The sequence below is a fragment of the Branchiostoma belcheri genome, unplaced genomic scaffold, assembly GCF_001625305.1.
Source record: "Branchiostoma belcheri isolate BF01 breed outbred unplaced genomic scaffold, Haploidv18h27 scaffold144, whole genome shotgun sequence".
NCBI lineage: Eukaryota > Metazoa > Chordata > Leptocardii > Amphioxiformes > Branchiostomatidae > Branchiostoma > Branchiostoma belcheri.
Window position 1 is genome coordinate 267,310 of NW_017802869.1, and position 23,033 is coordinate 290,342.

Here is a 23,033-nt window from a genome sequence, read left to right on the forward strand (position 1 = left end):
ACACAGTTTGTCACATCAAAATAGTATATTATATAGTTGCACAGTGTTTCTATCCACCGACATGTGCCGTTCGCAGTGGCATGTGTTAGAGAGACATTATCACAATATAGGGCACGATATAGATCAACAACACTTTGACATCACCGTTATAAAACGGCTTCAGAGCACGAAATCACCGGAACACAAAACTTTACACCGTCTATCGTATGTGCTTCACACTGTTGCCTACATGTTCATGGCGTTTTCCACCAATGAGGTCGCAGAAATGAGGAATTCCCAACCTTTAGTTCGACGTACATACACAGAGCTGTTTACATGAAACGACATCTGGCGGTCTGTACATGTATTACAGGGAAGCAGCTAACAACGCTATTTGTATTGCATTATAATCCTATTGTCAAGGTTGCTCCACTCAAATTTTTCATTTCAAACATATGTTTGCTTACATCATTCTGCTTCCAACGGCCAAACAAAGTTCCCCTGTCTCTACCTCGATTTACCTTAGTTTCTCTTAACATTTTAAGATTAATTCGCTTTCTAGTCTTCTCCAACACGTTTAAGTGGAACAGCCCTAACATTTTCTCTACACCATCCTCATACATCTCCGTACGCCTCTCATATTCACTGCCTCCAGGCTAACTGCTGCTCCATTAAGAATCGCCAGGTGTCGCTATGACTGGCGTCCCTCCAAGAGTTGCACAGCTTGGTCAGATTACGTCACGGTCACGTGAGAGAAACGTCATACTGCGCTACAGTGCTCCACCTTGAAATAGAAAAAGGTCGGTATCATATTATTAACATACCAGCTATAAACCAGAGACGATGTCCCTCATCATGAGTATCATTTCAAACAAACAAACAAACAAACAAACAAACAAACAAACAAACAAACCTTGCCTCCAGTGGGTACCCCGAGGCTTGAGGCTGTCTGAACCTTTAGCTTGATGCCTCGTACTGACCGTTTACCAAATTATGTCCAGTTGCTGGAGTAACAGTTTTTTGCGCAAACAAACAAACAAACAAACAAATAAACAAACCTTGTCTCCGGCGGGCTGTCCGGGGTTGGAGGCCGGCTGAACCTTCAGCTTGATGTCGTCCACTCCGGCCTCGTACCGGACCTCCGCCGTGGCGCTGCGCGGGAGCACGCCGTCCAAGTTAGGGCGCACTGTGGCCCAGAACCGCTGGGGGGAAATATGGGAAGTTAGTTCTGGATAAAGCACGGTTATGGATAAAGCACGGTTCTCGATACGCGTAGAGGCTATCCAGAACCACGCTGAACCTCCGCCGTAGCGGGAGCACGCCGTCCAAGTTAGGGCGCACTGTGGCCCAGAACCGCTGGGGGAAATACGGGAAGGAGTTAGTTCTGGATAAAGCACGGTTCTGGATAAAGCACGCGTTCTGGATACAGGTACGGTTCTGGATAAAGCACGGTTCTGGATAAAGCACGCGTTCTGGATAAGGTACGGTTCTGGATACGTGTGGACTATCCAGAACCGTACCGGACTTCCGCCGTGGCGCTGCGCGGGAGCACGCCGTCCAAGTTAGGGCGCACTGTGGCCCAGAACCGCTGGGGGGGGGGGTGATGCGAAGAAAAATACTGCCGTGAATACGACGCAATCTGACAGCACCGTTGTAGTACTTGTCAGGCTTCATCAAAGGATACAAGACTGATTGTTTCAGTTGCAATTGGAAAGAGAGAAGAACATGGTAACGCCGAGAATTATTTATGTATGTGGAGGTTCTGGTCTTTTATTTAAACTTCTGGCTTGCTAGGTATTGTATCTAGAACCAAGATTTAAGCAGAGCCATGCTCAGGCACGTTTCTGGATAGTTCACGCTGTCCACAACCATGCCCGGGGCAAATCTGCATTCTCGGATACGCAGAAACTACCCAGAACCGTTCATGATACATTCAGGCCTAAAACCGGATAGTCAAGGCTCTGGACAAGATAAAAATTATCCAGAACCGTGCCTGACCCAAGCCCTATCCCATTGACATTTAGAGGCACAGTTCTGGATACGGTACCAGTCGTACAAGTCTCACCTCTCTGAGCGTGCCAGGCGTCACTGCGAGCTTGTAGATGGCGTACCCGGGGATGACCAGCATGGAGGACAGCCCCAGGAACCAGCCGATCACCTCCCCCCACACAGGGTACAGGTAGTCCACGTACTTCAGCCGCTTGTACTGCACTAGGCTGAAGAAGAAGGTGAACTGCGGACAGCAATGGAAAAAAGAAATTATAATCAATTAAGCTGTGGAGCTTTTTTAAAACAGTTGATGGGGGAATATTTCATGCACTTTGCTTGCCAATGCCAAGCGAACAGGAATAAGAGATTTTAGACTTCCGGAAAGTAGTAGAGGGTCCTAGATGCAATCCTCGGCCTTCCTTCATCTCACCCCTCCCTCTCCCCTCCCTCAAGTCGTTGAGCGAAGCAACATGCCGTTATGGAACATATATGTCTTTGGTTGCAACCAGTCGTCACCAGCATCTTTACTACGAAGAAATCGGAGGCTTCCCTCATGCAATCATTTCCTTCCTGAATTCCTGTTTGATTCCAAACGGAGCGATTTCCTGTGTTTGCACGTTTGACCTTTTGCCCTCTTTGCCCATTCTGCCTGTAAATCTCCCCCATCCACGTGCTGTCCACCTAATATATCCAGACATACCGACACACGACCTCAAAGCTCAGCCACTCAAAACAATACTTCCGTACCGGGAAGTAAAGACAACAAGAGCTGTACAAGACGAAGATGTTGGACCGTACCAAACAGACGGCGGGGGTGAGGAAGAGCCAGCATATCTTGAACCACGGGTTGGGGCGGTAGCCTATCATGTCCTCAATGTTGTCGTAGAACCGGTTACTGCCTGCAGAGAAGCACAGGAAAAATCACATCAGCTTTCAATGGCAGAAACAACAGTATACTTGCTGTAAGGAATGATATTTTGTTTTTTATTTAGGTCTTTGTGTTTATTATGTGGGTTATCTAATACTAGTCACCACTGCCTTGATAACATGTGTCTTGACCTGGTGTCATTGCCAATAAAGAAAGAAAGAAATTTATGGGATAATCAAATCAGCCAGCTGGCCACTTTTTATTGAGGTCATGAGGCAACAGGTCAGGGGTCAGACAAATATAACAAGACACAGGTCATATGGCTGGAGTCCTACCAAATTAAAAAGATATATATAGTAGACCATAATCTTGTGTTGTTTTCTTTATATTCGAGAATAAGTCAAATTGATTAAAATCGAGTGTGGGAAATTACATGACGGTTAATCATATTTGCCTATATTGATGTTTGATGTTTTGATGTTTTATTAGATATCCATTAGATTAGACAACAAATCTAATCTATTCTTCCTGGATTCATAAAACACAATGTAATACAAATGTAATACAAATTAAGGCACATAACATAACACTTGCATTCATTAGACTACAACTAGCATAAAAGTACAGAGCAATACACAATTACAACTACAAAGCAACACTACATTACCAGATCGCTTTTGGGATCGCTTTTGGGCCTATATTGAATCATCAAAATAAACCATTATATAGTTGTGTGTACCATAACTACCATTTCATTCATCGCCGAAGTAACGAGTGTGCTCACCGTATCCCCAGGCAATCGCGAAAACCTCGAAGAATATGAGGAAGAGCAGACTCATGCCGCTGGCGGAGTAGTAGTTGAAGAGCTCGAACACGTAGATGCCTCCCTGGAAAATATGTGGTAAAAGTAAGACTCAACGCTTGAATCAGAAGTATCAATGGCGTTGTTTGATGTCCGTAGCCAATTGTACAAAACATTTTTAATGGGGAGCTATGTTGGAATAATTATCTCGGTATCACAAGTACAGAGTGCACACCTTATGATGAGATGAAGCCAAACACACCTGTCTTTTTCAGAACCTTGCCTATCTGGTTCGGGTCAAGCTAAGGATCAGGCACGGTTCTAGACACGGGTGAACTATCCAGAACCGAGCCGTAGCATGATTCTGCTAATTTCTGGACACAACAAGAGCTACACTGATGTCCAGCCTTTTTATAGCTTTGGTGCACTCCCCAAGTAGCGGATCTTTGGGAGCGGATCCGGACCACAGCTAACAAGGCTGGACACCAGGCTGGAACAAGAGCAACATCTGCAGATGTTACCTGAGTGATTTGCGAGAGTCCGATGAGGTAGGAGATGAAGCTGACGCCTGCGATGAAAAGTTCCTTCCGGCCGCGGAACAGGTGCGGCCACTCGTCAACCACGGCCGTGATGAACCCTTCCAGTGTGCAGAACTGGAAAAAAAAAAGAACAACAATGGTATCCAGATCTATCTGGTTCTGTGCCTGAATGGGTGTGAGTTGGTAACAGGCACGGTTCTGGCCATATGGGGGGTCTCCACGTATCGAAGAACGTAGATTTGCCCCGGGCACGGTTCTGGATACGCGTGGACTATTCAGAACCGTGCCCGGGCATGGTTCTGGATAAAGCACGCTTCTGGATACAACAACAATCTGCCTGCTCAGTTCAAACACTGGCAGCATAGCTAACGTACCTGTCTATATCCAGCCCAAACATTAGCAGCGCTAGGAATACTAGTATGTACAGTACACATACATTGCTGTCCAGTCCTAATGATAACGTTAACCCTTTACATACAGCATAGGAGAGGAACAGTACACATACCTGGCTATCCAGTCCAAACATCAACAGCATGAGGAACTGCACGCATACATTGCTGTCCAGTCCTAACGATAACATTAGCCCTGACATTTATATGTACAGCATAGGAGAAGAACAGCAAGCTCACCTGGCTGTCCAGTCCTAATAATAACATTAACCTTTACATTTGCAGTATATGAAAGGAGCAGCATCGCACCTGACTGTCCAGTCCTAACATCAACAGCATGAGGAAGAAGCAGATGGACCAGAAGGGAGAGATGGGCAGCTGGATCACAGCCGAGGGGTACGCCAGGAACGCCAGACCAGGGCCTGGATAGGGACAAGTAAAGAACAGCTGTAGTAGGTATTGTATGATTCTCTTGTAACATGTTTTTAAAAGGTAGTCTATTCTTGAAAACTTTAAATGATTAACTCTCTAGACACATGCATACAATGCGGCATAAGATAAGATGATATGTGGTGTGGTGTAAATGTAAATGTATACTTATTAGGTAAATTTAGTCCCATAATTATAGCCTTTTTCAGGCCTAGGGGCATTTTGTTAATCATCTGTGTCTAGGGTACGGTGTTGTAAGGTGGAGCCCATCCCTCTCCTTCAACTGCCGTTTGTGGGGTCGTGTGGCGTAGCGGCAGTGTACGCGACTCGGAACTTAGAGTCCCGGGTTCGAGTCCTGACATGCCACCGATCTTGTGCCCTTGGGAAAGGCACTTTACACGGCTTTCCTCACTTAGCTCAGGTGTAAATGAGGACTGTCCTGTCATGTATTTGTCCCCTGTGTTGGTGGCGGCATTAATATAAGTTGAAAAAACTTGAGTGTGCCGTCACCGCGTCTGGTGATTGCATGTTGGAATAAAAAAAAAAGAAAAAGAAAAACTGCCGTTTACCTCCCCTGCCAAAATCAGGTACCCATTTTACACCTGGGTGGAGTGAGGAAAGTTGTGTATAATGCCTTCACCATAGGTGTGCCTACATGTTTATAGTCTCCTTATAGTATTTTTGAGGCCTTAGGGGCAGTGGGTTGTTAATCCACTGTGTCTAGGGCACGGTATTGGAAGGCAGGGCCCATCCCTGTCTTTCCACTGCCCAAAGGAAGTCGAGTACCTATTTTACACCTGGTTAGAGTGAGGAAAGCTGAGTGTGTAAAATGTGTGCCTGGATAGTTCTAGTGTCCTTACCTGATGCCGCCACGTCGTCCACATCCTTGCCCTGCACCTGCGCCATGAAGCCGACCACAGAGAACACCACAAATCCGGCGAACATCGAGGTGCAACTGTTGACTGTGCACACGATCAACGCGTCCCTGTAACATCATCCAACACTTACTGTTAACGGTGCACACGATCAACGCGTCCCTGTAACATCATCCAACACTTACTGTTAACGGTGCACACGATCAACGCGTCCCTGTAACATCATCCAACACTTACTGTTAACGGTGCACACGATCAACGCGTCCCTGTAACATCATCCAACACTTACTGTTAACTGTGCACACGATCAACGCGTCCCTGTAACATCACCCAACAATTACTGTTAACGGTGCACACGATCAACGCGTCCCTGTAACATCATCCAACACTTACTGTTAACGGTGCACACGATCAACGCGTCCCTGTAACGTCATCCAACACTTACTGTTAACGGTGCACACGATCAACGCGTCCCTGTAACATCAGCCAACACTTACTGTTAACGGTGCACACGATCAACGCGTCCCTGGTAACAACATGAGAGGGAATAGGGTAGTTGGCTTTAACACGTTACCGTGTCTATGTAGTTCTATACCTGAATGGGTTAGGGTTAGGATCAGGCACAGTTATGGATAGTCGCGTATCTAAGAACATAGATTTATTTGCATACCTGGGAGTTTACGAACCCACGTTACTTCCATGTACATGTATACTTGGTTGGGAAGACTGACCTGTTTCTACCTTTCTAACAGTCGGACCGATCAACCTGCCTTGCCTGAATTGAATACTGGCACGCCTTTTCAATAATAAAGTCAGGCTTTCTTGGCTACTAAAATATCTGCTTGGAGATTGACTTGATATACTGTGTAGCCAAGCGTCCACATCTTTATCATGCGTTGTGTTTCCCGGGGCAGTCACCCCCGTACTGTATCAAACTTCTCAAACGCCGTCCTGTCAGCAGAACAGACACAGACTGATCGCGGCACAGACCGCCGCTTTCCTCACGCCTCACCCTGTCGTGATCTGGTCTTTATCTCATAAGGCCAGACACAGCGCCGGAACCTGATGGACAGGCTGGCCTTTTGGTGCATTTCAATGGCCCATTCAGCACGGTTGGGTTAGGGAAAGGGCAGTGCATGTAGTGGGTAGCCTGGCAGCCAGACTATCGCAGGCTCCCCGGTATCTTTATGGTGCTGGGAGTACTGTAGCCTGGTAGGCAGGCCATCACAGGCTACCCGGTATGTCTACGGTGCTGGTAGTACTGCCTCCTGCCCATGGCCTTTTTTTACGCCGTTTCAGTTAATTGCAGGACGGCAATAGTTAGAAAGGCTGGCCAAAAAGATCTAACATTCCAGGAGATACGTACATGTATGCTCATGACTGGGACTGGTAAAACACCCGTAAACCGGCCTGTGGAGAAATATGGTAATAATGTACATCTAGTTCTATATCTAGCCTGAATGGGTTAGGCTTAATATCAGTCACTGTTCTGGATACACGTGGACTATTCATAACCGTGTCTGAGCATGGTTCTAGTGAGCAGGCTAGTACAATAGCGACCCACTTGTAGACGTTGTTGTGATATACTTGTAGTACAGTTGTACCTACTTGCTGAAGATGTTGTGATATGGTTGTAGTGCAGTAGTACCTACTTGTAGACGTTGTTGTGATATGGTTGTAGTACAGTTGTACATGGTTTTAGTACAGTTGTACTTACTTGTACACGTTGTTGTGACATGGTTGTAGTAGAGTTGTACTTACTTGTAGACGTTGTTGTGGTACTGGTTGTAGCTGCCCAGGGCGACCAGCGATCCCAGCCCGATCCCGTAGCTGAAGAAGATCTGCGTGCTCGCGTCGATCCACACCTGTGCGGGATTACAGACGGGATTAGTGTAAGATTGGCGTGAGATTAGTGTGGGATTAGCGTGATACGTGTTTTCTGATGCGATCTATTTCTGAAGATAGGTGTATGGAAGACCTAAGCTCAGTGCATTATGTGGGATTTAGGGAGCATACGCCGTGTAGCATAGATATGTGTTGAAGATGTTATAAGATTCCTATGTCTCGAGTCTGTTTCCCTGAATGACTTTAAGGCGCTGTTTAATATGTGTAGAGGATTTTCCAGTTTTTGCCGTCTAAATATCGGCCACTATCAACCAATCTTTCACATTCTTAACGATACGTCGATGAAGGTTTGACATCCAGGTGATGAGATACACAGGAAAACTGCTTCTCAATCGCAAGCAACTGGATAGATTTTGACACGTCTGATAGTTGCCAAAATCTATCCAGTTGCTTGAGTAATAGTTTTCCTGTGCATTTTTAACGATAGACACAACAGTGCAAACTCTATAAAAACAGAAATACTGATCACTATATATAAGATTTCATAATTCCTTAAGAAGAGTTCCTTGAGCTCATGTCATAAACTCTCCCGGGGTCGTGTGGCGTAAGTGCTTGACTCGGAACCAAGAGGTCCCCGAGTCCTGCCATGCCACCGATCTTGTGCCCTTGGGAAAGGCACTTTACACGACTTTCCTCACTTCAGGCTCAGGTGTAAATGGGTATTGTCCTGTCATGTATTTGTCCCCTGTGTTGGTGGCGGCATTAATATAAGTTCAAAAAACTTGAGTGTGCCGTCACCACGTCTGGTGATTACATGTTGGAATGAAAAAAACTCTCCCGGTACACGTCCTTACCATATTCCGCACGCACGACCCTGTTAGCCCCGAGACGAATCCGTTAGTTCCATATCAAAGAGAACCTGAATAGATCCGCGCGGCCTGAGGGCGGGAAATGTCATCTTCCCGCCCTGTCATCTCCAGTTATTACAGCCCTTTATTGGGCGCGCGCCAATGACGTCATCACCAGGAACGTTTTTCTCTCCTGGAGCCGCCTCGTTTGGTTCCGCATGAGCGCGCTTAATGTCAGGAGATGGGAGATGATAACATCCCTGTTAGCAAGTCTAACAGACACAAGAACTAATTTATGCCAAGAACATTGTCATTGATGTGATGCCCACAAAACCCTGTGTTTACGTTGTTGTTGTTGCTGTGGACAGATCTTAATATTCCTGTATAATGCTTTATCGTTTTTAACGCTGATGATCTTTTAAATGAATTGTTCTTTTATAAATGTCAGCGCAATTTAGTCGTGATGACTACAAAGTTGATTTACAATAAAGTTTGAAAGTTTATACAGGATTAACAGCTGAAATACTGCCATTGTCTTTGCTACCTTCATGCCAGGTTTGACTACGTTCTTTACACAGCAGAGAAATGCTGTGAGTGATTTGGCATAATGTTTCTAGATGAGGGATAGGATACAGGATTAGGAGCTGCAATGCTGCTTTTGTCTTTGATATCATTTTGCCAGGTTTGACTACGTTCCTCACACAGCAGTCAAATAATGTAACTGGTTTTGCAAGTCTTTCGTTTTCATTGTCTTTGCTACCTTGCCACATTTCTTACACAGCCGAGAAATACTGCCACTGTCTTTGCTACCTTGCCAGGTTTGACTACATTCTTCAGCAGAGAAACATCGTGAGTGATTTGGCATCATGTCTTTCCTTTTGTCATGTGTTGCATTTCAATTGTGTTATTTCAGAACAAGAATCGCAATTAATGTTTTACAGACACAAATTAGCATAGCAAGTATTTACTGGCGGCAGAGGCATTCCCTTTATACCGAAACGTATCCCAGAGAAGGCTGTGCCTTTTGTCGTGTATTGTGTTATCAAAATAGATGCATCAGCACAAACTAAACCCCTGTGCATTTAAAAGCACCTCACGTACTACATTGGAGATACTTAAAACTAAACATTAATTTTGTACGCCGAACAGACATTTGCCTTTACTTGCATAAAAATTGAGATAATCCCTAAACATATACATGGCCTTCTTGGCTTGTTATCCAGTCACGGAAGTGAGAAATATGTGCCAGATCTTCGTCACTAAGAAAGAATTTGCGAGGTTGCGATGGCAGCGAAACGTATCGCCCCGGGCAATGGTAACACAAACTGGCTGTTGACCCGTACACATGTTGATGTGATCCTTACAAGATGTCTATACATTCTACAAAGCCCAAATGTGTGGCCTTAACACAATCCAGCCACGCATCGGCAGCTAGAGCTTTTGTCATTGTGATTCAGTAGCGCGCGAATGGCATCGACAAGTAGATGATCCACTCTAACATTTGCTCTGTCGGCTTGTTGATATGTAACGCCCGCGGGGTGACAGTGGTGGATGAAAGAGCCGAGTTGATATGAAAAACCTGTCAGGACACACTTCGGCGCGTCTGACACATCCACACACAGCCCAGGGTTACAGTACATGTAAAGGCTTTATGGTATGGTATTAAACTATGCAGATAAAAACCAACGAAGGGAACCCGATGATGGTGATGGAGAATTTAATGTATTAGCTAACGTTTAGACGAGACTCTGACAGAAAAAAAAATGCTCATGTATTGGCTTCTCTTATAGCCCAGGGTTACAGCACATGTACGCGCTTCCGATCAATCAAAATCTATCCAATTTCTTGAGTAATGTTTTCTTTTACTCGTATCTCACTGCACTGATGTCTATATTGATGCCTAGCCTTTATCTATGTCGACTATACGCACCTTAGAGTCCACAAGAAGAACATACTATACGTACCTTAGATTCCAAATGAAGAACAGAATGTATGTACCTTAGAGTCCAGAAGCCGCTCGAACTTGGGCGTGATGTAGAACATGATGCCGTCGTACGCTCCGGGCAGCGTGACGCCGCGGATGAGCAGAATGAACAGCACGAAGTACGGGAACAACGCCGTGAAGTACACAACCTACAGGGTGAATGGATATTCACTTAACAAACATTTGTATCCAGAACCATGCTTTACCCAAAACCATGCTTTATCCAGAACGTTGCTCAGGAACAGCGCCATGAAGTACACGATCTACAGGCGGCAATGGGAGAGGATCATAGCCAGAGCTGGGTCCATCTAGTTCTATGCATTACTGGGTTATGGTTAGGGTCCGGCACGTTCCGGATAGTCTCTACGTGTCTAAGAACGTAGGTCCAGGCACGGTTCTGGATACGCGTGGACTAGCCAGAACCATGCCTAAGCATGATTCTAGATACACAGACCTTGATGCAGGGCAACAGACTACATGGGGGTAACTGGCTAATCAGTTGGCCAGTACCGCATGCGATGGAGGGACAAGCGATGGCGACCTAATGATGGGCAACAGGCCTCATTAAGTAAGAAAGGCATCAAATCCAATTGCCCCTTACCTTCCCCGTCCAGCCGACGCCCTTCCATATGCAGAAGTACACTATAGTTTGCCCCTTACCTTCCCCGTCCAGCCGACGCCCTTCCATATGCAGAAGTAGACGATGATCCAGGCGAGCAGCAGAGTCAGAGCCAGCTCCCAGCGGACCTGGCCGGGCTGGTGCAGGCCGTCAGTCATCTGCAGAACTCCGCGTCTGGGGAAACACACAAGGGTCTGTGATACCACAGGAAGAGGTAACACTGCGCTAGTGTTTACCAGTTCTCTTACTATCATGAAAGTTAAAACTTTTGGTCCAACACAAAAAGTTCTCTCACCTAGATCTTTCGACCAGTCACTTTGGTCTTCCTCAGTAGACTGACCCAGTGAAGCTTGTCACGTGGATTCTTTGAAGTGTGACGTCAACACTGGGTGAAAGGTATCTGGTAGACGATGTCGGCCCCCGTCGCGGTTCAGTGAATGGTGACTGATCAAAAGCTCTAGGTGAGAGAACTTTTTGTGTTGGACCAAAAGTTTGAACTTTAAACATAGTTCCCTTACTAGTTACTCAGTTCATTTTGTGACGCTGAAGAAGGCTGCATGGGGGCAGTTGATAGAGATGGACCAGTAAAGCATGTGATGTAGGTATAACTAGTGCATGGCCTATGCCCATGGATGAGCAATAGGAGTAAGTAAGGCATCAGCATCATCTATAGTTTGGGTTTGCCATAACGCAGGAACTATGTCACTCAATTCAGGACACTCCTCGCCTTGAGGAACAGAAAACAAGCTTCTGTCGTAGCGCAGGTAAGGGGAACTATGTCTTCTACCAAGTTAAACACAGAAGAACTATATTCTTAGAGGCTCCACGTTGTTACCCTCTATGTACAACTTTAAAACGATGCAACTTACTCAGACTTACATTGGAGATACCAAGCGCTTCTAGCTCTGCTTGACTGTTTCTAACAGTCAATTAGATATAGAAGTCCAAATACTACATGTGTTAATGGGCCTCAATTCTCCTTCTAGCTCTGATTGGCGGATGTGTTTCCGCCAATGAGATATAGGAGGTTAACACGTAATCTTATTTTTCAAATAACTTTGTTAGCATTAGCATTTTTTAATGTCTTGGGGTGGTGGGACTACGGCGCACTGACATGAATGTCAACTTTGTGTTTAAATGTTCATATAAGTTATAAACGTGAGTGCAGCGTCACACTGTCCTTGTTATGTTTTGATGACTAAAAAAAGTATCAATGTTAAGTTTTCCCCACAGAAACCTAGACCCCCCTCCCCATTCCCCCATGAATTGATTTGTCTTTTATGTTCACATGTCGTTACTCTGTAAACCCTGCGAGGTAATAAGTCGTGATGCAGGTTTAATTACCCCACCGTGGAGGCGAGGCAGTCACTGAAGCGGCAGGAATCCTATTAAGTAAAGTAAAGACCGACACGGCTGGTTCATCAGGCGAGACGGGGCTGAAGTAATCGGGCTACAAATACCGGGTGCATGTGTGCACCTCTTAGGGCATCCAAAATTGGAGCATTGCACCGGTGCATCCAAATATTTTCGTACGTAAAGATATTAAATGTATAATAGTATACAGGATACGCCAAAAAGCAATTACTCAAGCAACTGGATATGATTTTGGAAACCGTCAGACGTTTCAGGTAGTATCCACTAGCTTTCGTCAGTGACACTAAGACACCACAGCTTAACTGCTTTTTGGCGTATTATATTACCTGCATGTCTAACCTTCACCGACGTATACAGGATATTCTTGACATCTAAGAGTGAATAATAAAATCTTTGTTGTAGAATATTCTGAAGTTAACTCTATGTCTAATTTTTTAGATTCATGCTCAGAAGGTCTCAGTAAGGTCTTGAATAGGCTTTGTTTTATATGGTGGACCCGAAAAAAGTTGTGCAACCAATTTTTATAGGTTGGGTGCACCAGTGCATCTTTGAATTGAATTTCCAAAAAAATGAATTTCCAGCCCTGAGTTAAGAACGACACGGCTGCTCATCAGGCGAGACGGGACTGATCGGCTCAGCGTTATCTTAGGAACAGGACGCGACTTTTCATTTACCGGAGGACAGATATGCTAAATGGATCACGATGTCGCTGTAAACATCGCTTACGGATGATAAAATGGGATTTCTCAGGGTCTAGTTCTATGCTTGAATGGACACAGGGTTATCGTTAGGATCAGGGTAGTCTCTATCGTATCCATTTACAGATACGGAAAATGAATCACGATGTCGCTGTTTACATCATTTACGGGTGCTTTCACTGTCGATTTTTCGTATCCAGAGCCGTGCCTATACCTATTTCTATGCCTGATTGGGTTAGAGTTGGAATCAGGCACGGTTCTAGATAGTCTTGCCCCAGGCACGGTTCTGGATACGCGTGGAATATCCAGAATTATGCCTTAGCATGGTTCTGACAGACAGGTGTCTCTGTTGCCTTTTCTAAACGGCGCCGATCGAGAAGGTTGAAAAACAATCTTTGCCGTAACAAGACAGCTAATTTTTGCAGGAAGTAGTATCTATTCCAAGAATGCCTTCATTTTGCGGGCGTACGATGTATGTGACCGACCCTTTACTGGGGTGTTGAATTAGTCGAAAGTAACTCTTCATGATTGTCCTATACGACACACTTCAATAGGAAATGATTACAGAATACATCTGCTGACTACTCACTCCCAGAACTCCCTGGTTGAGTCTGTCAGGTTGGCGGTCTCGTTTTTGGTCATGTTACTGAGGATGGTGAAGTTGGTGAAACAGTTGGGCGTGTTCCACTCGTTCTCACAGTGCTCCCACGGCAGGACGGACTGGAACGAACTGGAAAGACAAATTCACGCTGTGTGAAATATATCCACTGCTCAAATTTCATCTACCATAATGCTATATTCTAACATGCTGTAACAACTACAAAAATGTCATACTTCACTACAATTTTTTCCCATTTTACTTACATTCGATTGACAGAGGTTTGAGTTTTTACGACCAGATACGATGATGCCAATCCCTGTACAAAGTAAACATTACCCGACTTTACTAGCATTTACTACGATTGATAAATCCAACGTCTCGTCAAGTGACAAGAACGTTAACCTGCATTTGTAAATAACATCAAGCTGATGCTTAGTTGGTAAATCCCACCTGAAGAGGTAGTAGAGAGTCAATGCGATGATGATCAAACGCCAAACATCAGAATAACAAGAACGTGCATTTGTAAATAACGTAGCTGACATTTAGTCCGTTATTCCAGATAACTGACCTGAAGAGGTAGTAGAGAGTCCATGCGATGATGATGATGTAATAGATGTTGAGCCAGAAGGACACCACAGCGGCTGCATAGCCAACACCTAAGGGGGGGGGGCATCAGATATGGTTACAACCAAAACTGGTTGCATACTAAAGTAATGCAACTCATAAACATATGGGTTTACATCAGGTACTGTGACAGTTGACACCACGGCGGCTGCATAGCCAACACCTAAGGGGTGGGGTGGGGTTGGGGGTGGGGTGCGGTACATCAGTTATACAATCAAAACTACTCAAGAAGACCGCTACGTCTATGTGGACAGGTGATCAGTATGTCAATGGTAAAATTATTACAACGGCCAGGTGATCCGTACATGTACAGGTTTCACTGCAACATCGCAAACATCGCAACTCATAACCTTCATGGATTTACATTTGCAACCGAATACCCTGAAAACACTACAACACAACCAGATGAACATAGAAAGTTAGCAGCCATATCATGACCAGAACTGGCACAACAAAACTCCCCTAGATAACACATGTCTCGTCTGGAACTAGTTTATTATGCTTGATACCCCCTAATACTCATACATGCAGTTCTTAATATCCCAGAGTACTTAAACAGTCGTTAACTTCCCGCAAATTGCGCCGCCCTTTGACAGTGACGAATTGAGGAAGAAACCTTCGTTTATATTTCATGGCGAGGATATTGCCTTTATCAATCACAGACGGAAGATTTGCAAAGTTGCAATTTCGCGGCGCCACCGTCTCATCTTCAGCCATTAGCGCAAACCGGCCCTTCATTACTCCGTACCGTACCGCTCTTATTGAGTAGAACGGAGCCTGGCAAGGGATTATGTTTTGGGAAGGATAAATGGTCTGTAATTAGCTAATAAAGCTAATTTCTGCTCTTAAATGCACGTCGCGGCGCTCGGAAGAAATTTGCTGGTGGAATTTTTACAAGAGCTCTTGCTGTGACTATTATATTAAATTAGACGTCTCCAACAAAGTCGTTTTTAAAACAATCATCACAAATTACTACCTAGAAAATTATGGCAGAAAGACTTATCGTGTGTCAACATCCGGGACACATCGTACATCAACATCCGGGAAACATCGTACATCAACATCCGGGACACATCATGTGTCAACATCCGGGACATATCGTATGTCAACATCCGGGAACCTTTATGATGCATGCTGGGATATCTCGCCGACAGCTGTTGGTTTGAGCAAACTTTGTTTCTGTTTTATAGTTTCTGATACAAAACGTCGGGCGAATGAATCATTTCATTGTCTAATGGATAAAGCTACGAATCCTTTTGGTAATTGGAAACAAGGTTTCGTAGCTATCGTAATCATGAAAGACTTAAGGATTGCTCCAGGGCATTTGTTAAAACAAACTTTTTGTGTGAAATTAATTCATGAGTGGAAGAAAGTTTTAAAAAGCAAAACCTGCAGCAATTCTCTTCTAGTCCAGTACATTTGGACCAGCGGCGTCATTAACACAGCTGGTGAGAACCGTGAGAATCTAGTCTCAGATACGTGTGTAACCCTCCGGGGGTATTAGAGACAAACCTTCCCCCAAACCCGCCCTAATCCCTTCATTTACGTCTGCCTTCAGAAATAACCCCGGAACGGCCCGCATGACGCAAGAGATGCTGTCTTATCTTGCAATAATGAGGTCGGCCGGTTAAACTGGGATTACCTGGAATCATCAGGCAGTTCGTTTGAGCCACTTCATTTGTGCACCCTCTGACTCTAGTCTATGTTTTCTGATGGACCGTGAACCGTTTAGATGTTGACAGTAAGACGGAGAGGGAACAATGTTGTATCTAGTCACCAGGCAGCTCGTTTGAGCCACTTCATTTGTGCACCCTCTATAACTCTAGTCTATCGGATGGACCGTGAGGCCTTCAGATTGTTGACACCAAGACGGAGGGGGTTGCTGTATCTAATCATCAGCGAGCGAGCGACTCGTTTGAGCCACCACCTCTTCTTCTGTACATGCTCCAACTGGAACAGTGCTTAGTCGTGGGGTTAGGACTGAGTTTTCATGTAGTCTGTGTCATCTGATGGACCGTGGAGCCTTCAGATGTTGACACTAAGATGTAGGGGGTTGCTGTTACAGTATCTAATTATCAGCGAGCGAGCTCGTTTGAGCCACACACTAACTATAGTCTATGTCATCTGATGAACCGTAAAACATTCAGATGTTGACACTAAGATGTAGTAGGTTACGTTGTTGTATCTAATATCAGCGAGATCATTTTCTGTACATCCTCAAACCGGAGCAGTGTTCAGTCGTGAAGTTAAGACAGTTTATCGTCACGGTAGTCTATGTGATCTGATGAACTCACGGTAAAACCTTCAGATGTTGACACTAACATGGAGGGGGTGTTTGTATCAACAGTGTATAGATCAACAGCAGGCTCGGTTGAGCAACTTCTTTTTTACATCCTCAAACTGGAAAAGTGTTCAGACGTGAGGTTAGGACAGTTCTCGTGTATTTTGTGCCATCTGATGAACCGTGAAGCCTTCAGATGTCGACGCTTTGGCAGAGGGGGGGGGGTGTTGTATCCAGAACCGTGCCTAGAGCAAATCTACGTTCTCTGGATTCAGAACCGTGCCTGATCCTAACTCTAACCCAATCAGGCATAATACTAGTTAGGCACGGGTCTGGACACAATAGGGGCAAAATTAAAACATCGCATTGTTGTGGGGGCCGGCGTAACGACAGAGCGTTCGGCTCGAAACCAAGAGATCCTGAGTTCTAATCCTGACATGCCACCGATCTTGCGCTCTTGGGAAAGGCACTCTACACGAATTTCCTCACTTTACTCAGGTGAAAATGAGTATGTCTGTGTACGTTGTCCGCTCATGCGTTTGTCTGCGTTGGTGGCGACAAGTTGCAGAAACCTGAGTGTGATGCCGCCACGTTTGTAGTAAATGTTGGAATAGTAAAAAAAAGCTAAAACATCACACATACCTTTGAAGAGCGGGCATATTTTCCAGACGCCCAGCCCGCCTATGCTGAGGAACTGACCCAGACTGGTCTCCAGGAAAAACAGCGGAATTCCCGCCAAAAACAGCGTCAGGAAGTACGGGATGAGGAAGGCGCCTGGAAAAAGGGCAACAAGGTTACAGCATGGTTACATCGCTGTGACAATGCTGTTACAACACGTTACAACGTGGCTACAACATCGTTACACACGGTTACCAAAATGTTGCAACGCGATTTATGGAACACATTACAAAGTTGCTACAAACACGTTTCCAACATGTTTACAGCGTGGTTACAACATGGCTACAACACGCTTACAACAATGTTACAATACGTGCAAAACTAAAATAAGCGTTCCCAACCAAAAACTGTATAAAGCGAAGTTTGAATACGCTTTGGTGTATTTTGGAATTCTTCCAGCTTCGCAATGGTGGCTGTTACTTATCATCACGAAGCTTCTTCACAGTTATTGCACAATATTGGAGACGGGGAAATCTTATGTCACATCACTACTTAACGTGACGTGTCTTTAGTTTTGGCTTTAGTTTAGTTGTCATTTATTTTCTTTGTATCTTCGTGATGTTATCTTAAACTACGTTCTGTCGTGTTCTGCGACGTAATCATTCACGTGATGATTCGTATCTGAAAGTTTACAAATGACTCAGCTTTTACGTCGCCAAAGAAATGAAGCTCCTTCGGTGACCTACAAGTCGACTTTTTACGTGTGCTTACACGTTTTCTCTGTTCTGAAAACCCGTGCCGTTACCACATTCGACCTTTCCTACACAAAACATCGCCCGTCTTGTTCCACACGAGTCAGACCCCGACAAAGTCGCCATTATTCCCAACTGTATTCAGAACGCGCTGGCGGATTCCTGACATTTGACCCCGCGCTATTGACTCTTGACCTTCTCCGCTGTAGCTCCTCCCGGGGGTCAGTGACCTCTGGGCGGGAGAAGTCATGTCTAAATGCCAGCCGCATGCAGAGGCGTGTTAGATGTGCTCTTACGGAGTAATAACTACATCTGCTCACTGTTAAATAGTTTTACCCCCCTCTGGGACTGTCATTGGTGCAACTCAGGGGTTCTCATTAGATATGTCAATCATTTGCGATAAAAGTTTACATACTAAAGATACTCGTTTTATCTAGAACCGTTACAAACTAATTTACGAACAAACGATACTAGTTGTATCCAGAACCATTATCAGACATGGTTCTGAAAAGCCCACCCGTATTCTAACGGAGTTATAACAACTTCTGCTACCTGCTAAACATGTTTCCCCTTCTGGGACTGACATTGGTGATACGCAGGGGTTCTCATTTGAAATGTCTGTCATTTGCGACAATCAATTGTATCTAGAACCTTTACAAACTAACTTCACAACCTGAATCCAGACCCATACGTAGACATGGTTCTGGATAGTACTAGTCCACGCGTATCCAGAACCGAGCCTGGGGCAAACCTACGTTCCTGGATATGCTTAACCTCAGCTGATCCTAATCCTAACCCAAACCTAACCCATTCAGGTATAGAACTTAACATAGTACGGTTCTGTATACATTAGTACTGCTTCACGCCGAATGAATCTCTCTTCAGTGTACAAGAAATGGCGCAGCGTTCAGAATAGAAGGTGATTTAAGAATTGGATGCGACTAGCATCGTGAAGCCTGTCTCCTTCCCAATTATATTAGAAAATGAACCTTTTGCCAAATTAGTGTGACAGTAAAGAAATATTAGTGAGAACTAATAAAGAAATATTGCGGCGTTACAGCCAAAGGTTGCCTGCCATCGAATCTTCTCCGCAAGTAAGCTTCGGCACTTGTACTGACAATGAAAAATCAGATCAGATAAATTATTCCCTTTTATCTCCCGCCGTGAGCCTAACCACTACACAGCCCGTAATTCACAGTGACTGAGACAGACGGTGCATCAACCAGGAGTGTAATTTCCGAGACAACTTGATTATAGGTGGCAGAAATAACTTTTACATGAAACATTGCTTATTCATATCCCAGGCGTAATAAAACGTACGTATTGACAATAAAGGGAACTGCGGTGATTCTTCAGTGTTCTTCAGTGACATTTACTTGCAGGTCCCGGCGCGGTAAGAAATATAAAAATGGTAGATGATTGAGGATTGGCCTCATTTTACTTCCAGGTTTAGTGGTTGTACAATACGCGGTTGGAAAGGAAACATGAGTGTGGTTACAGAGAAAATATGTAGCAACATTCCTCCATATTAAAAATTCATGACTGTCTCTTCGTCAGTTCTTATGTAACATAGCTTGCTCAAGAATGAAGTAAACGCCCCAGGCGGCCAGATTATGTTCTAATTTCAGCGACATCAAAGACAAAAATTATATGAAACAAAGAATGCGATACATTAAGCCCATGATGCTCTTTTTTCGGTTCGAGTCTCTTAAAATTAGCCATAGACGTCGTTCAAGGTCAACAGAAGTGCATAAATAGAAAAGAAGTACATTATTCTACATCACGTACAGTCAAGGACAGTAAATAGTTTGTCATTACAAATTCTTGTAGCCACAGGCAGCTACATTTAAAACCACGATGTCCCTTGAAACAGTTTAAGAATTCCGAAGTTGTTTCCCGAGACTTAAAAGCTGTACGTAGGTAATTATTAACCCTGTGGCTGACAGAGTGAGAACACACACACGAGTAGAGCCGCATGAAGACACACTAGCTAGTCAGTAGTACCGAGTCCACTGCATCGCCGATCTCACGGTATAATGAGAGGCTTTTAACACTGATTGCTCTGCAATTTTCACCACTCTGGTAAAGTCAGGGGCTCGTCCTGCATACAAATGAGTTCAGGCCGACCGCCTGAATTCCTGCGCCGTTTTATTAGAACACGGCATAAAGTATTTATCCTGCCGCTTCTATACTTGGTCTAATCTGGTAATTGTTACAAAATGAAGTATAGTACAAAAAACTAGCCTCTACCAGGCTTCGGGAAGCGGCTGGAAAGAGTAGAAATTGGCCAGATAGACAGGAGTTGGTCCGCAAGGGGAGTTGGTCCGCTAAAGAGTACAGTTTGCCGCTCCCAAAACTACACTCTTCAGCGGACCAACTCCCCTGACATGTTATGATGCCACTGACACTTTCTACACTTTCCAGCCGCTTCCCGAAGCCTGGTAGAAGTTACCTACAAAAACGCGAATGTAGAAGACATGTATGACTGTACTCACCCTCTGGTAGCATATGTACTGTGCCGTTTAGAACACGGCCCAAAGTATTTATCTGACCGCTTCAATGCTTAGTCTTAACCTGCGAATCTTAACCTTCAAGTCTTAACCTGCGAATCGTTACAACATAAACTACAGTACAAAACGAGGATCTAGAAGAATTTTTCTGAACTCACCTCCGCCGTTCTGATAGCATAGTTACTGTGCCGTTTAGAACACGACATGAAATATTTACCCTGCCACTTCAATACTTAGTTTTAACCTGGTAATAGGTACAAAATGAACTACAGTACAAAACGTGAATGTGGAAGATGTTTGTGAACTCACCTCCTCCGTTCTGGTAGCACAGGTACGGGAACCTCCACACGTTACCCAGACCCACGGCGAAACCGACACAGGACAGGATGAAGTCCAGTTTGCCCGTCCAGTTCCCTCTGTCAGGCAGGTCCTCCTTCTTCTCCGCCTCCGTCACTTCCTCAGGGTGGTTTTTCTCCGTCCCGTTTACCGCTGTGGTGGTTGTTGTTGTACCGTCCTTGTTGTCGGCAGCCAGGACGCCGTCGGCAAGTTTGCCGTCCTCCAGTCCAGTCTCCATGTTGGCGTGAGGAAGTCGCGCTCGCTCTCTCTCACTCACTCCCCACCCGGCCGCAGGACCGCCTCAGCGCTGCTCGACTGCCGGGAACAACAGAAAACCCTTCTGGTTAGCCGGGAGATTACAGGACATGTAAACACAATGCTTTAGTAGGTCAGGAAGCCATCGCAAGGTTTGCGGGTTCACACAAAAGGAGCGCACAAAAGGCCAAAGAATCCGTCCTTTTTTTCGGTGAAAGAAAAGGTCCAGGAACGGTTTGTTCTGTGTGTGTGACGCGGCGGAATGCAGATGTAGCGGCCGGGATGACGGATCGACGGTTAATGAGTTTGAATGAGCTGCGCGGGACGGGGGTTGCCGGGGACGAAGGGAGGCACGGCTTTGCATGATGAGAAGGCATTCGGACTGAGGAACAAAATCAGTACCCTAAGATCTGCTTGGAGACTACTAAACTGCACCGACGCCTCAGTAAGATTGATGATGCCAGCCATCCGTGTCTGTAAGAAGACAAAGGTCGTCTTGGGGTTGGGAGGCACGACGGAACCATTCCGCCGCTAAAATTGACTGCGCGGGCATTTGCGTAAGTCAACGCGCGAGAAAAGATAACATTCCCGCAGAACGCTCCGCTAAGCAGACGGTGATGGAAAAGGGTCCGCCGGTCTTTTGTGTCGACTTTTCACAGATGATGCATCAGGCTGAGGACTCAATGGAGGCAGGCGTTAGAAGTGTTCGCCATGTCGCAAGCCTAATGTTAGAAGAGTTTTTAATCACAGTCCTTCCGCCTAACACAGCACCAGGCGCCAGGCTCGCTTTTTACCACGATAGAGCAACATTTTGTGGAAAATCAAGCTTTAACGCTAACTATTATGTAGGCAGGAGTCAGCCATATCCTTCCTTCAGCTGTTTTTCTTGCAAGGCTCATGTTTAATCTTACATACACGGTTTTTAATCACAGTCACTCTGTACAACACAAAGCGTCAGACTCACGTCTGGCAACGATGTGGATGTTTCTGTGGAAAATGCCATTAGAAGACTTTTTAATCACAGTCATTCCACCTAGGCGCGAGACTGCTTTTTACCCACGATGGAGCAACATTTTGTGGAAAATAAAGCTTTAACGCTAACTATTATGTAGGCAGGAGTCAACTATATACTCCTTCCTTCAGCTGCGTTTCTTTGCCTTACACGTACAATAGAGACGTTTTAAAAGTTTAAGAAATGCCTCCCTTAAAACAACAATTCAGCAATGAACACATGAAACAATATAGTGAGAACACAGTACATAAAAGAATTTGCCATAACTTATATGTCTCCATTAGACCTACCCCACATCAAATATGCAGCTTCAGTCATCCGCTATCTAAAAACGCATTACGACTTCACTTTCCCGACAGTTTGATTTAAACAATTACAGCTCCTGCACTGGTACATAATTGATAATTACTTTGGTTGGACGCGTTAAGACAGACTTTGCCTTCCATCATTAACACGTTGACAGTCTTAATTGTTTTTACCAGACTGGATGTCATAATACGACTTTCTTAATGATCCGTGAACACTTTGCTTGTCTTTAAACGTTTGTAACATCTGTGCCTTCATGGTTAATACTGATGTCAGGTTTTATTTATTATTCATAAGTCAACAATGACTACCAAGGGCGATGTAAGAACTGTATTTGCATAAGGATTCCTCACCGGCTAAATTAAGTTTCTCTAAATATTTCAAAACTTTATGGATAACTATTGATCTTGAAGAGTAAGGCCCCAAGAAGTAATTAAAGGCATCTTCGGAACTGATTATGTGAGTAAAATTCGAAGCTAAACCCAACCTAAACCATACAA

General features: G+C 44.8%; 1 protein-coding gene across 1 annotated transcript; it reads right to left on the reverse strand.

Annotated features, from left to right (window-relative positions):
* Positions 1-500: 500 nt before the first annotated feature.
* On the reverse strand, positions 501-21,500 carry LOC109464977 (sodium- and chloride-dependent GABA transporter 1-like). The gene is made up of 15 exons (XM_019762096.1): positions 20,934-21,500; positions 17,387-17,518; positions 14,408-14,495; positions 13,828-13,968; positions 11,208-11,340; positions 10,562-10,696; positions 7,632-7,735; positions 5,856-5,980; positions 4,876-4,988; positions 4,160-4,291; positions 3,621-3,723; positions 2,767-2,867; positions 2,045-2,212; positions 1,038-1,181; positions 501-763 (listed from the first exon to the last, which is right to left on the reverse strand). Exons 1-15 carry the CDS (start codon positions 21,196-21,198, stop codon positions 740-742), a joined length of 1,908 nt encoding a protein of 635 aa, XP_019617655.1. The 5' UTR covers positions 21,199-21,500; the 3' UTR covers positions 501-739.
* Positions 21,501-23,033: the final 1,533 nt, after the last annotated feature.

Coding starts and splice junctions, on each gene's coding strand:
- LOC109464977 (XM_019762096.1), bottom strand. CDS start 21,198: ATGGAGACTGGACTGGAGGACGGCAAACTTGCCGACGGCGTCCTGGCT. Junction 7,736..10,561: donor AGCGGCTTCTGGACTCTAAG/GTACATACATTC, acceptor AATCCCGCACAG/GTGTGGATCGACGCGAGCAC. Junction 764..1,037: donor GACAGCCCGCCGGAGACAAG/GTTTGTTTATTT, acceptor TTCTATTTCAAG/GTGGAGCACTGTAGCGCAGT.